The following is a 15,045-nucleotide window of genomic DNA, read 5'->3' on the forward strand; positions in this document are numbered from 1 at the left end:
GGTCTCTCCCAAATGGAACGGACAAGGGGGGGGGGGGGATCCATATAGTTATCGAAGTCAGTCACACCTTGACTTTCTTCCGAACAACGCAAATTTCATTCATAATATTATAAAATACAGGCCCTCTATATTTCCTGCACATTTTTGTTTTTCTGAATGTCTGATGGTCTGAATGGCTAATAAAAATAGGTAATACCAGAGAATGTCTAATAAGGCGAGAAGTTTCACTCTCAGTACACTTCCGGCTTCTGAAATGGTTGCAGTTCCACTTTGATTCCATATGAGGGCGCTCACAGGACGAGTGCAGAATGAATGGAGGTCTATGGCAGTATACCCCTCAAAATCCACTTTTCTCAGGATATAATTTTTTGTCTAGTAATTTGAATGTTGTATTCGAAAGAGATGCAAAGCAATTACACATTGCTGGGTGTTAGATTTTTTAGAGTCACTTATTTGCTTTATAAAGTCTTTTAAAGTGTCAATGACGTCATACACATCGTACGACCAGAGATACTGCTTTACAGCAATCCTTCAGTCACTTTGGTGCTTTCGCGCTCTGCACTTTCTTTTCTCTCGAGGCATCGACAACACAGCTGACACAGGTAAACACACGTGCTAGACGAGTTTTTGTTTTGTTTGTTTCTGGTCCCACTTCGGATGCCACGATGCCATCAAGCGGTATCTCTGGTCGTAATCAGTCCTTCACTGACCAATCAGCGTTCATTAGCAGAATGCTAGCGTGTTATGGGCAACAACAACTCAACCTGTAAGAAATCGAAAGGACATAAGTACTCGTTCATTCAACTTTCGACCTATAACCCATGTTGAACTTGCAAAACCTACTATCGAATCTGAGATTTCTCAACGGCAATCGGGTGAAAGAGACAAATTTAGCCGTCTAGCGCCATTGACTCCCATTCATTCTGCACTCATGGCGAGCGCCCCCAGTGGAACTCTGGTGGAACTACAACCAAAATTCAGTACAATAGGACTTAATAGGGAGTGGGCAGGCTCTCCATAGACGGGCTCTGGTAATACAAAACGATTACTTGGTCACCACCACCAAGGTGAATTCTGAATTGGTTTAGTCTTGACTTCTGGTCGTGACTCGTGAGTGACAGTTGGTATGGGGGGATCAGGGGAAATCTGTTGATTGTCGATGTCGAGTGCCAAATAAGAGATGGACAAGAAAAGTCAAAGCCATCAGGTGCCCAATTTAGAAACGAGCGAAAGATAAAGGTATGCAATGCAACTATGTTTTCTCTGTATGATTACGGTATCCATGTCATGAATGAAGGGGCAATATTGTTGGGTATAACTCTTATTTGTTAGCCTTTTTGCTATGATTCTTGCTATGCTTAACAATAATTCGGTTTTAACTCAAACACGAGATCTAATTTCACCATAATATTGTTCTTTGCAACAAAACTGTTACAAGTTCAGTTATTACACTGCAAAAAATGCTTTTCTTACTTAGTATTTTTGTCTTGTTTCCAGTCCAAATATCAAACATTTCTTAAATAAAGATGCATAACGTTGTTTTACTAAAGTAGTAAAATGACATAAGATATTAAGTCTTGTTTTCTGGGGAAATAAATAGTATTGGGGGCGCTCGAAGGGGGTCTCGCCCAGGGTGTAATTCAATGTAGAACCGCCACTGCTTACGTATAACTCAGCCACAGCACTAGCCATTATTATTAATCACAGGAGACGCAGGCAAAACCCCTTATACTGTGAGGTGTTTCTGGGTGTTTCTCCTCATTTCTGCTTCAAGGTCTTGATCAATTGTGGCATTTCTTTGTTGAGAATCCAGTATTCCTGTAATACTTTTGTCTTTTATGAGTTTAATAAAGAACTCCGTCTCGTCTTCTGTCCAAACACACCGCATCATGTACGTCAGGTGACTGTAAATGCGAAAAAACTGTTTCCATTGCAGTTTTACGAAATATTCCTTTTACGAATTGCCTGAAAAACCAGGTTTGTTGTTTGGTGCAAAAGCCTATAGATACATTTTAGGTTAAAATACAGTGATAAACATGTAGAATAGACGTTTAAGTGTGTGTGTGTGTGTGTGTGTGTGTGTGTGTGTGTGTGTGTGTGTGTGTGTGTGTGTGTGTGTGTGTGTGTATCTTTGTGAGGACCAGTTTGAGTTTTAGACCATTGGAGTGAGGACAAAGAGAGTAAAGAGAGGACATTTTGGCTGGTCCTCACTTTCTGAGAGCCTTTAAAGGCCTGTTTGAGGGTCAAGACTTGGTTTTAGGGATAAGGTTATAATGAGGTTAAGGGTCAGTTTAGGGTAAGGGTTCGGGTTTGGCACTTAGTTGTGATGGGTAAGGTTAGTGTAAGCGGCTAGAGATTGCATTGTGTCAATGAATGTCCTCATAAAGATAGATGTACAAGAATATGTGTGTGTGTGTGTGTGGAAGAAGAGTATCCGGTCTTTGTATTGATCAACATATGAGCTCTTTGCCCTCATTACTACAAGTACAGGAAGTTGATACAACCATGGATGTTCAGTATGTGTGTGTGTGTGTGTCCATGTGCATTCATCATTTCTCTCTGGATCTTCTCACAGCTGTGTGTTACGGCACTCGAGTCCAACACACGCTCATTTCCTCTTTCTCTCTTTCAGCTTTGGGAATCAGACCCGGAACTTCCGTCTCTTTTACGATGGGAAGCATTTTGTGGGGGAGAAACGCTTCGAGTCGATCCACGACCTGGTGACGGACGGTCTGATCACGCTGTACATCGAGACCAAAGCAGCCGAATACATATCTAAGATGACCATCAACCCCATCTACGAGCACGTGGGCTACACCACCCTGAACCGCGAGCCGGCGCTGAAGAAAGCGCTGCCCGTCTGCAGAGACATTCCCGACGGGAAAGAGACACACGGAGACGAGCTGGAGGAGAGGGTGAGATTGCAATTACCCAGCATGCCTCTGTGTGTTTGTCTGCTCTTCTACAGATGAGATTTCATGAGTTTTGCCCACAGATGACCTCAAGTCTCAACCATATTTATGAATATGAATTCTGGGTATGAATATATGATCCCTCAGTGCCACCTTGGTCTTGTGCACCACACTGTATTTGTCCGAATGTTTAGGTTTGTTTTGTGTTTTTGCCAGAGTTGTCTGTAAAGGTCATTCGCATCTGCAGTCCCTGGCCAGGAGGATGTTATGTAAAAGTACATACAAAAAAATAAATAAGACAATACAATTTACACACAAAAAAAGGACATACTAGGGGGTGCAACGATTAATCGCATCCAAAATAAAAGTTTGTGTTTACATAATGTATATGTGTGCGTACTGTGTATAATTATTTTGTATATATAAATACACACACATGCATGTATATATTTAATACAAATGTGTTATTTATATATAAAATATTTATATTTATATGTAATATAAATTATATATAAATATATATATACAGTGCAATGCATAAGTTAATACACCCATGCTAAAGTTGACTAAAAAGAGGAATAAAAAATCATATTTTGGAAATTGAACTTAATGCCTTAAGGACACCAATTTTCTTTGTGAATGAATAATGTATCGTAAATAAATAAATGTTCTTCCTTAAAATACATGGTGCATAAGTCTGGACACCCCTATGTTAAATTCCCATAGAGGCAGGCAGATTTTTATTTTTAAAGGCCAGTTACTTCACGGATCCAGGATACTATGCATCCTGATAAAGTTCCCTTGGCCTTTGGAATTAAAATAGCCCCACATCATCACATAGCCTTCACCATACCTAGAGATTGGCATGGTTTTATTTCAGTTAGCCTAAAAGCTAGTTTGATTAGCATTGAGAGCAATGTACTAACTTATGCACCATGTATTTTAAGGAAGAACATTTATTTATTTACGATACATTATTCATTCACAAAGAAAATTGGTGTCCTTAAAGGTTGGATTTTTCCACATTTTTTTAATTAAGGCATTAAGTTCAATTTCCAAAATATTATTTTTTATTCCTCTTTTTAGTCAACTTTAGCATGGGTGTATTCACTTATGCATTGCACTGTATATATATATATATATATACAGTATAAAAATGCTAATATTTTCAAAAATATTCATGCATGTGTGTGTATTTATATATACAAAATAATTATACACATATACATTATGTAAAAACAAACTTTTATTTTGGATGCAATTAATCGCCCTAGTACATACCATATATCACACTATATATTCCATATAAAAGTCCAGATCAGTGGAAAAAGCATATCCTGTAGAAAAATGTTGTGTTTGTGCTCTGCTCTTTTTGGCTTGATTTTTTTTATTTTTTTATTTTTTTTTACTAAACTTGAGCTATGTTTTAATATGCTGAAGGACAGCATCAATACAGTCCAACTGTAGTCAAGATAATCTCCCTGTTTTATATAACATTCATCTACACTACATATGATTAATCAATAGTAGTTAACTACATTTAAGCTAATCTAAGTGGGCAACATTATATTTTAGATTTTATATTATGCTCAAGGCCTATTTCAACTTTTACTGTTGAAAAGTTTGAGGGCAGGACAAATTTTTTTTTTCTTGAAAGAAATAAAAAAATGTATTTAGCAAGGATGCATTAAATTGATCATTCGAACGTGACAGTAAGCACATTTATAATGTTACAAAAGATTTCTATTTTTAAAAAATGCTGGGTTTTTTTCTATTCTTTAAAGAATCCCGAAAAAAGGATCACGGTTTCCACATAAATATTAAGCAGCACAATCATCGTTTTTGCCATCACAGTAATAAATTACATTTTAAAATATATTAAAATAGAAAATAGTTCTTTTAAATTGTAATAATATTTCACAATATCACTGAATTTTTCATCAAATAAATGCAGCCTTTGTGAGCAGAAGAGACTCCTATATTATAAAATACCAATATTTATTAACTCTGATTATTTATTAACTCTTTCTCCACCAAAAAATTGCCAGCATTTGATAAATTTCACAAAATTTCATGGCCCCCAATATATCAAAAGAAACATCTCACAACAACAAACGTTTTAATCTACTGTCATGCATTCTTTTTTTATCAACACTTGAATATGGGTAAGTTTCATTTAAAAAAAGCAACACTTTAAACAAAAAGCTGAGAAAATTGTGTTTTTGTCAAAGACTACAAAGTGCATAAGCAATGCTTTTATCGCTTGTTTCTGCTTCTTTTTCACATGTTTTGATCAGGAGATTCTGTGCCGTATTACAGTGAAAACACGGAAAGCCAGAAAGTTCTGTCAATGGCGGAGAAAGAGTTAAAAGTGAAAAGTTGCTGACTAAATAAACTAAACTAAATTAAATATCTGTTACATTGTATCAGTTATCTGTAAGAGACTTCTGGGTTAATTGGTGAATCTATTTATTTATTTTTTTGACAAGTTCTGATGAAAAATTAGCCATCTGAATTAATTTTGCCATAAAATAAATAAATGAAAAACTAGGTTAATAGCATCACTTTTTTGGTGCTTGTCTGTGAATCTGTGATCCTGAAATATTTCCTTTTTAGGAAAATAAAAGGAAACAAGCCTGTGATTCTGTATGCGACGCTGTTAATATGTAGAGAATATTTACCTTGTGTTACTTTTAATATTTGTAATCATCAACGTCTTGAAGAGTGTTTGCTGTGTACTTGGATGCGAGTGATGAAAGATCTGCTGTCATGGTGACGAGACAAGTCCTTCTGTCCACATAAATGACAGAATGGCCAAAAGCAAAGTTAAGTAATAAAAATAAATCTGTACTTAAAGGATAGTTTGGGCTACTTTTCCGAAATGTCAGACTTTCAGCAGGTGTGTGTGTGTGTGTGTGTGTGTGTGTGTGTGTGTGTGTGTGTGTGTGTGTGTGTGTGTGTGTGTGTGTGTGTGTGTGTGTGTGTGTGTGTGTGTGTGTGTGTGTGTGTGTGTGTGTGTGTGTGTGTGTGTGTGTGTGTGTGTGTGTGTGTGTGTGTGTGTGTGTGTGTGTGTGTGTGAATTGTCCTGCTGTACAGATGTGATTGATGTTGAGTAAATGAGCAGCTGACAGATGCACACAGTCAATTTATCTCCACATTAATTCATGCATGTAATCAGATAATCAGTGCTGATTTAAACGTGCAGTAATTACTCCTCGCTGAGGCTCAATCTGTTCACAAACAATGGCTGGAAAAGGCATTTTCAAGAGTATAAATATTATGATGACTGTATTTGAGATGTTCTGTTGATCTCAGGTCCGTGTGGGACAGATATGCCTTGTTTTCTGAATTTCCCTGGGCAGTGTGTTTTGTGGCTCTGTCTGTTCAGTGTAAGGAAAGAGACACTTATCTTCAGCAGATCTAATGTCACTGGTGTGTTGCAGTGACACACACTGAGATCCTGTTGTGGTCAAAGCAAACACTGTCTTTGGTAATACGTCAGCTCAGTTCATCTGTTTGGATCTTTACTGAATCCTATTTTTACCCACAAGTCTTGTTGTTCATAACAGAATAATCATATAAGCTGAAACCGTTATCAAAGTATCTCCATATCAGCTGATGTTGTGTAACATGGCCTGGTTCCTCATGGTGGCCTGTGGCAGTTCAGGCAAGAGAGACGCTGTGTCTTGGTTGCTTGAGGACATTAAGAGTGTGTTTCATGGACACTTATGTAAGATGGGGTTATTCTTTTGGATGCACTTTCATACTAAGCAATTTTTCTATCCTTTGCTGTCTTTGCAAATCTCGTCTGTTATCGGTTTTAGAGGTTTAGGCTGAATTTTAACCGCTGTGTTTTGAAGCAGTCATTCCATACATGTTTTATCCCTCTTTTCCATCTGACTCTTAATCACAAAGCAAGCCGAAGTTTTTACGCCACAGTGCGTGTGACAAATTGAACCATCGGCGTAGTGCACACATACACACACGCGCTGACAGGTTTTTCTAACTGCACTTACTCTGTACGCTCAGCTCGTATATACGCATTGAACTTTTTTTGCAGTAGTTTGGTGGCGACACTTGCCCCAGTTGTTATTCCACAAATGAAAGAGATGAGGCAGAACAACAACAACAAACTACTGAAGACACAACAGCGAGACGGCCATGTTGACTAGTGCTTATGTGAAGGGGTTGAAAGATGCATGCAACTGTAGTTTAAACGAGTGCAAGTACACTGTAAAAAATTACGGTAAAAGACTGTTACTTGGTTAAAAGAAAGTTTCCGAACTATATACGGTGAATAACTGTGATAGATCTAACAGTACATTTAATTTTACCGTAAAATACCGTTAAATGTGTAGTTTTTGGAAGTGAAAAAGAACACTTTTCGTTCCCTATTCAGAGAACATGGGTTACGCGAGTAACCCGACATGTTCTCTTTCATAGGTTCACTTGACGCTGTGTAGCGATGACGCAATGGGAACGATATACCACACACGCCAAGCCAAGCACTGCCGGATCTGGCCCAACAAGGAACTTTCCTATAAATGTTTTTTTTTTTTTTTTGCCAGACCAGACTCAACTAGTACCTAGGCGACCAGTTCATACAGAAAGAACCCGGGAACCAGGGACCGCATCTAAATCCAAGTTATAAAACCTAATAAAAGTGTGTGGAGAGGACCAACCTGCCGCCACACAAATATCCTCTAAACAGGAACTCCCTTGAAAAAAGCCTGGGAGGATGCGATACTACTAGTAGAGTGAGCTTTAACGCCCAGAGGTGAAGGAAGCTTCCGCACCTCATAAGCCAGGGAAATTGCGAACCTCCATACAAGGCTCACTCACAGAAAGAGCCTGCAGATCCCCCACGCGCTTGAGAGAGGCCAACGCTAACCAAAGTGCCACCTTGAGAGTCAGAATCCGGTCCGAAGCTGACTCCAAGGGTTCAAAGGGAGGCTCTAATAGCCCCTCCAGAACAACTGATAAATCCCAGGTGGGGACACAAATAGGACGTGCAGGCCTCAAGCGTCTAACTCCACGCATAAACGAGGAGACCAGACGGTGTCTACCTAAGGGGACCTCGTCTGACTCCCGTTAGACGACGATAGCCGCGACATAAACTCTCAAGGTGGTAGCAGCTACTCCAGCCACAAACTTATCCTGCAGGAATCCCAGCACTGAACTGACCGGGCTGCTTACTGGGTCCACTGCATGAGCCGAACACCAAGACTCAAAAACAGAGAAATACATCTGTCTAGTAGAATGCGCACAAGCGTTATCAATGGTTTCCCGGACATCAGTGGGAAGACCAGGCGCCACTGTCGCTAGCGATTGCCTCTTATCGGCCACACCCACAGCCTCCATATCTCGGGACGAGGATGCCAAATCCTGCCCTGGATCTCTCCTGATAGGAATCTGCCAAGGGGACCCCTCCACCAGGGAGATCAGTTCCGAGAACCACGTCTGGGATGGCCAGAATTGGGCTACCAGAAGGAGGCGGATTCCACACTCCCTCCCTCTGCAAAGGACTGCAGAGATTAACTTGACCGGAGGGAATGCACACAGTCTCAACTCCGGCCACGGATGAGCGAGGGCATCTATCCCCAGAGGCGTTGGATAAGACAGGGAAAACCATAGGGGGCACTGTGTCGAACTCTGCGACGCAAAGAAGGTCCACCTCCGCCTCGCCAAACATGCTCCAAATTTGAGCCACTGTTTTGGCGGTGCAACATCCACTCCCCCGACTTGAGCTTCCGTCTCGACAGAAAGTCCGCTGCAACGTTCAGGTCCCCTGGAACGTGAACTGCTCTCAGCGAAGGAAACATGTCTTGAGCCCAAAGGAGGAGGCGGCGTGCATGCCCGCAGAGGGTGCGCGACCGCGAGCCTCCCTGGCGATTTACATGGGACACCACTGCCATGTTGTCTGTCCTGACAATGACATGACAGCCCATCAGGGCCGGGAGAAAATTATCCAGAGCCTGAGAGACGGCACGCAGCTCGAGGCAATTTATGTGCCACGAGAGAAGCTCGCCCGTCCAAACACCGCATGCCGGTCTGCTCTCGAAGACCACACCCCAACCAGTCAGAGAGGCGTCCGTCGTGACAACCTGGTGACGGCAAACTACACCCATCTTGACCCCCTGAAGTAAAAAGGGGGAGTCTTTCCACCTCCAAAGAGCACGAAGCGGTCTCTAGGCGCTGGGGAAGGAGTAGGAGGATCACGGGCCCTCCTAGGCATAAACTGCTTAAGGGCAGCCGACTGCTTCCTAGCAGTTAGGAATTTGTCAACCACTGAATTAACGTGATTCTATTCGGGTTCAGACAGTCGGCACCGGCCTGAGGGCATTCCCATCGAGTCATCGCTACGCAGCGTCGAGTGAACCTATGAAAGAGAACAGATATTAGTATTTCAATAGGTTGTTAAATTAACATTATATCAGTTAATGAAATACGGTATTATACTATAAATGTAACTTCTGTAAAACCTAAAATGTTGCTTTCTGGCAACCATTCTGGCAGTTTTTTTACCGTATGATATGTTAAATAATGTTAAATAAGTTAGTAATGATAACAAGAGTGAAGAATGTAATTTGTTTCCGCCAAATGGCTCTCTTTTTTACTTAAGATTCTACCATTGGGATTTGTACAGAGGATCTGTAGATTTTCACTAAACAAGACAGTGAATGAGAGAAAGATCGATTACCTGCTTCAGTCCTTCTTCAGGTTAAGTCATATATTCTTGAAATTAAAAATAATTTCGCCATGTCCGAAGAGGAAAGCGATATCTTTTTAGTATCATTTCAACGTTTCAGGATATTTCCCATGAAATGGCGTCAGCGCTGGTCAATGCATTGAATCAGTGCCATTGGTCTCTATAAAGTGAAGCGTTAGCTTCAGCGTTACACTGGCGATGCATTGCTAGTCGGTTGAGCCTTGTAAGGTGTCACTCAGAGTTAAAATTATATCAACACCCTGTTTAATTCATGAATAAATCAGTGTTTTTGAACATATAAGTTGAATGAACTGTCCTCTCATAGGTCAGAGGACACCTGTTTTTGTTCCTCATTGTGGCTTTATCTGTAGTAGCCATTACACACACTTATATGGTGGCTACATTCAGCTACATATATAATATTTACCAGTTAGAATGGGAATCAAGGCATTCTTGTATTGCACCTGTTTCGGTGAAGAGCAGTTAGACAACATTAGAGACACACACTCTTTGGTTTTCAGCTGCGATAATGTGCTCACCCACAGAATCAGACACTGCTGTTTTTATATAACATTATGACACAGCCTGGGTCACTGCTCGGTTGGGTCGGATTGCTCCCAGCACAAGCAAACCACTCCAGAATTTGTTTTCAAGCGGGCTGATTCCTCCTCGGTCAGGTGATCTCAGACCTTTTTTTTTTTTTTTTTTTTATGCGGATCCGAGAGCGATTGCCCTGTTAATATATGGCTAAACAAACCAAACTAAGGGGGGAAATTCTAGATTCTGAAACAAATGCTCTAAAAGAGCCAGGTGTGAAAAAGCCCTTGTTCTTTTGACATTGTGAAGTCCAATTTGTTGTGCAGTTTAGCTTCATTAAATGCAAAAGATGAAAATGGGAAATGTCTACTTTAATAAACCTCAGTGCTCTGAGTTCTTGTTACATGTTTACTCAGCCAGGGCAGACAAAGCCATTGCAGTCCATTCTGATTGGCTGAGAATATTTGGATTAACCAATCAGCTGCTTTGTTTTTGTTTGGCAGTGGAACGGTCACAGTGAAGAGAGAGAGACACTGCCTCTGTTTAACGGATAATAAGACGAGGCAGAGCACTGGTGAGGAATCTCTGCTGAGAGCTGATTGGTTTATTTGACGGTTACTTGCGGTTGTGTACCTTGGCAGTCGCTCTCTATTCACCCCTATTAGGCCTGTTAAAAGATTATCACATGGTTAAAAAAAGAAACAACACACCTCTGTGACCCAGTTCATCAACCTTGGCCTCAAAAGGTACAGTAGTGGCTAAAGCCATGTCCAGAGGGGGTATTTGTTTTTTATGGCCCTACAAGCTCGATTCAAATAGACATCAAATAGTGAGAAAAATAATTTTTATTTTTTTTTATATATTTTAAATATGAAGGGGAAAAAAACACTAACCTTGGTTCAGGTATTTATCTGACAAAATGATTTGGCAAACTACAGCAGGTTTTATTTTACTATGCAAAAAAAAAAAAAAAAGCATAGTAAAACAAAAAGCTGACAGGAAAAAGCATCCGCTGACAACAACATAATCAGTTATTAATATTTCATTGGTTCTCTCTCTCTCTTTTTTTTTGCCATGTGTTCATAGTTTCTTTGTACGAGAGCCTGACCAAAAATGTGCCATGTTTCATTGAGTTATCACAGATAAAACAATCGACTCCAAGGCAAGATCTTTAACACATTTATTAATACTATTTGAATAAAGGGTGAAGATGTACATTTTTAAAAGGTTGGACATCATGTATGGCCACTACTGTATATGGACACTCAAGTTAAATTTAATAATGCTGCTTTAGATGGACAAACTGGCATATGTGTTGAAGTGCTGCTAAAGATTTCTTTATATATATATATATATCTATGATAAAGACGTACTGTCGCTTAATGACGAAACGTTACACGGGCCGTGTCATTGCTTAAAATGGCAGATCTCTCTGGATTTAAAACCTTGTCGGAAACATTAAGGATATTAGGGCTGTGCAACGATAAATAAAATAAAAAAAATAATTTTGTGTTTTTACATATTGTGTGTGTGTGTGTGTGTGTGTGTGCACTGTGTATAATTATTTTGTATATATAAATACACACAAATGCATGAATATATTTAAGGAAAATGTGTTATTTATATATAAAATATCCATATTTATATATAATTTAAATGATACAGTATATACATGCAAATATTTCTCAAAGATATACAAATTATATAAATATAATTGTAGAAATTATACACAGTACACACACATATATTATGTAAACACAAACTTTTATTTTGGATTCGATTAATCGTTGCACAGCCCTAATATAAGTACAAGTCAACAAAATATATAACATTGTTCTAGTGGTTTTTGAATATTTTAGTGTCAAAATCTTACATATTGTACCTTTAATGTCTTTAAATCATCTGGTGTTTTTGCGAATTTTTTTTTGTATGAAGACAGTTCTAGATTTCTTTTATTTTTTTCCTCCAGGGATCTACTAACTAGCTGTATGACGTGTAATATTGCGTAAAATTACTTGGTGGTCTGAGATTCGGTGCGCATAATGAGGTGTGTGTGTGTGTGTGTGTGTCAGTATTCCTCCATGATGATTATTTTCTGGTGTAACTGCTGCATGGAGAGCCACAGGGCTCATTACATCAAACAAAACCAGTCTGACATTAGTGGAACACACTGGACAGGACAGATTTAACCCTGTGTGTGTCAGTCAGTGGAAAATCCCCACTGTGATAGAAAATCGTCACTGGTGAAATGTTAACATTGTCACATCTTGCACGTCACACTTTCTACGGAATTCCCTCTAGCCGTGTGAATAACACCAGCCCTTCACAACATTTATCATACACTTCTGTTGATTTATTATTCTTTACTCCTCTTCAGCCTCATTGCGCACAGCAGTAAATATTACTGTCATTTTCCATTGTGCGTTTATGACTCATGAATGAGGCTCTAAATGTAAAAGTGTTTGTTTAGATACCCTCTCGATCACAGATGAGCAGTCCGCGTCGTTGAAGAGGACTCTGATGTAGGAGGTGTGTGTGTCTTCAGTCGGATGAATCACTTCAGAGGGTGAACAGGTTGACTGAATCAGGCAGTAAAGGTGTTTTAGGAGCGCTACGGTTTCCAGAAATCTCTGCGGATGTTCATCAGTCTGGAACAGCACTGCTCATCCAGGCAGCAAACATGCACACGACACACTCGACGTCTTCCTTATAGCTGGAATCTCGGATGTAAAAATAGCATGTGATAGTGATTCAGCCAGAGTCATTCATGTGTTGTTGTTTTTTTGGGGCCTTTTTGAGACTATTAGCTGCCAGTAACTGTGTCGAAATCTTCCCAAAGTCCCCAAATCTACAGGTGACCTACAAGTGAACAATGTATAGAATTATATCTCACAATTCTGCTTTTTTTTTTGGCACATTTTTATTTAAATATTGTGACTTTTTAACTATGTGATGTTAACTCAAAAGTGCAAGATTTTTAAATCATAATTCACACAATATTGACTCAAAATCCATTGAGAAGTATTGGAAAACAGGAAATGTTGATTGTTCTGGAAGCCTGTTTTCACCACGGAATATTTTTTAGACCCCGTTTACTCCTGTATTTATTTAGTGTCGTCCACTTGTGATCCGATCGGCCAAAACGCATCTTAATACCAGCTGTAAACAGGGCCTTAGTTACATATTACTAAACAATGCTATTAAATAAAACCTAAGCAGTGTTGATCGGATTTCATTCATTCCTTAAATGACATTTACAGGTTTCACAGTAATTGCTATAGTAATTGTCATTAGCCTACATTAGCAGCTGAATATCTGATCTGATCTGATGGTTGAAACTAAAGCTTCACACCTATTTAGCACATCCGTAAACTCATCAGGGCATCTATACACATCTATACACTGGCTAGATCAGCTTTGTGTTTGTACACTGATAGGCTTTAATAGCGCCACAGATCTGTCTCCAAATCAGTGGGTTGGGAAGAACAACTTTAGACCCTCGTGACTATTTCAAGTTTTTGAGGTTTTAAAGATTGGACTGAAGTTAGTCCCAGTGACAGGCTGAAAACTCACGGATATTTTATAGATATACCAGAAACAAGTGTTGTGTGATATATTGAGGAATGGGTTAAAACACTTGATTATAGTCTCTAGTGTAAGTGTGTGTGTCTGTCCTTGCTCTCCTGTCATGCGGGGGAGACGGGAATGTAGCTGTTGCGTAACACAATCGATGAGCAGAACACTGTGTGTCAGCCAGAGGAAGTGAACGAGAAAGTTATTTTAGAGAGAGAGAGAGAGAGAGATGGAGATAAAGAAGCAGGACTTGAACAACAACAGCATTTTAAAGGAACGTTTCCCTGCAAAGGAACTGAGAAAAATCACTGGAATGGTTTTGTTTCAATTTAGTTTTTTCTTTCTGAATATCATTTTCATGTCACATGATGATTATGGAGTGGCATAATGTGGATTAACACACAAATGTAGTTCCACTTGTCCTCCTTTTAAAATGAGCAAAGATCTGTTGCTATGGAAATAAATGAGGCCAATCTGTGCAGTAAATATTAAAACACTCACTTTCTCAATAGTATAGCTGCAAAACATAAACGAGATGCATGTTAAAATGTTTTTAGTGTGGGAAAAAAATGCTTTCTAACATTTTCCAATTTTGTTGCCATGAAAACAAACCATTAACCAACTCTAAAAACAATTATTTGTGTCATTTTTTAAGTTGATTTCTTAGCAAAAAACACTTGATATGTGCTCATTAATGTGTAATTACTTCTACCAACTAATCAAGTATTCTCGTAAGCGTAGAATCTGCCATTTAGAATACATACGAGCGAGTCGCTCGAATGGCGGCAGCCATGTTGCGCCTCCATCTTGAAAATACATGTGCCAAAGAGGGACATACCTGCAAATTCAAGCTTCGCCTTTCGTGTTTTTACACTCAGTGGCACCGTGACGAATGCGAGGGGGAGATTACTCGCGACTGCCGGCAGATTTGAAACAGGGTTCCCGCGGGTCCTTAAAAAGTCTTAAAATGTCTTAAATTCTGAACTTTAAAATTAAGGCCTTAAAACGTCTTAAAAACAGCCAGATTTTCATCCGCGGTCTTAAATTTCATTTAGTCAGGTCTTAAAATTGTTTTACCCTCGTTCATTTCCAGAAACGCTGGCCGCAGAAAGTTATTACAAAGTAGCAAAAAAGTATCGAAGTCGCTCGCCAAGAGGCAGTTCACATATCGCGTCTTTTTCGCGCTCAAGTTCATTCAAATGTAGGCGCGCGGTAAGCGCGCTTATAACTGAAGCGACGCACTCGCTTTTTTCCAGGCGCAGCAACAGGAAAAAAGACATGAAGGATGCGGGTGCACCCAAACACTACGGGTGT

The 15,045-nt window shown here is 39.5% G+C and overlaps 1 protein-coding gene across 1 annotated transcript in view; it reads left to right on the forward strand.

Moving 5' to 3' along the window:
• The first annotated feature begins 2,626 nt into the window (after nt 1–2,626).
• The window catches only part of chn1 (chimerin 1), a 39,147-nt gene continuing 26,728 nt past the window's right edge, over nt 2,627–15,045 (forward strand). Inside the window, exon 1 of the mRNA XM_084421836.1 lies at nt 2,627–2,915. Within this exon, the coding sequence (XP_084277962.1) occupies nt 2,781–2,915 (135 nt within the window). The 5' untranslated portion in view covers nt 2,627–2,780. The remainder of the gene's footprint in view (nt 2,916–15,045) is intronic.

This window comes from Rutilus rutilus (genome assembly GCF_951802725.1).
Source record: "Rutilus rutilus genome assembly, chromosome: 10".
NCBI classification, from domain to species: domain Eukaryota; kingdom Metazoa; phylum Chordata; class Actinopteri; order Cypriniformes; family Leuciscidae; genus Rutilus; species Rutilus rutilus.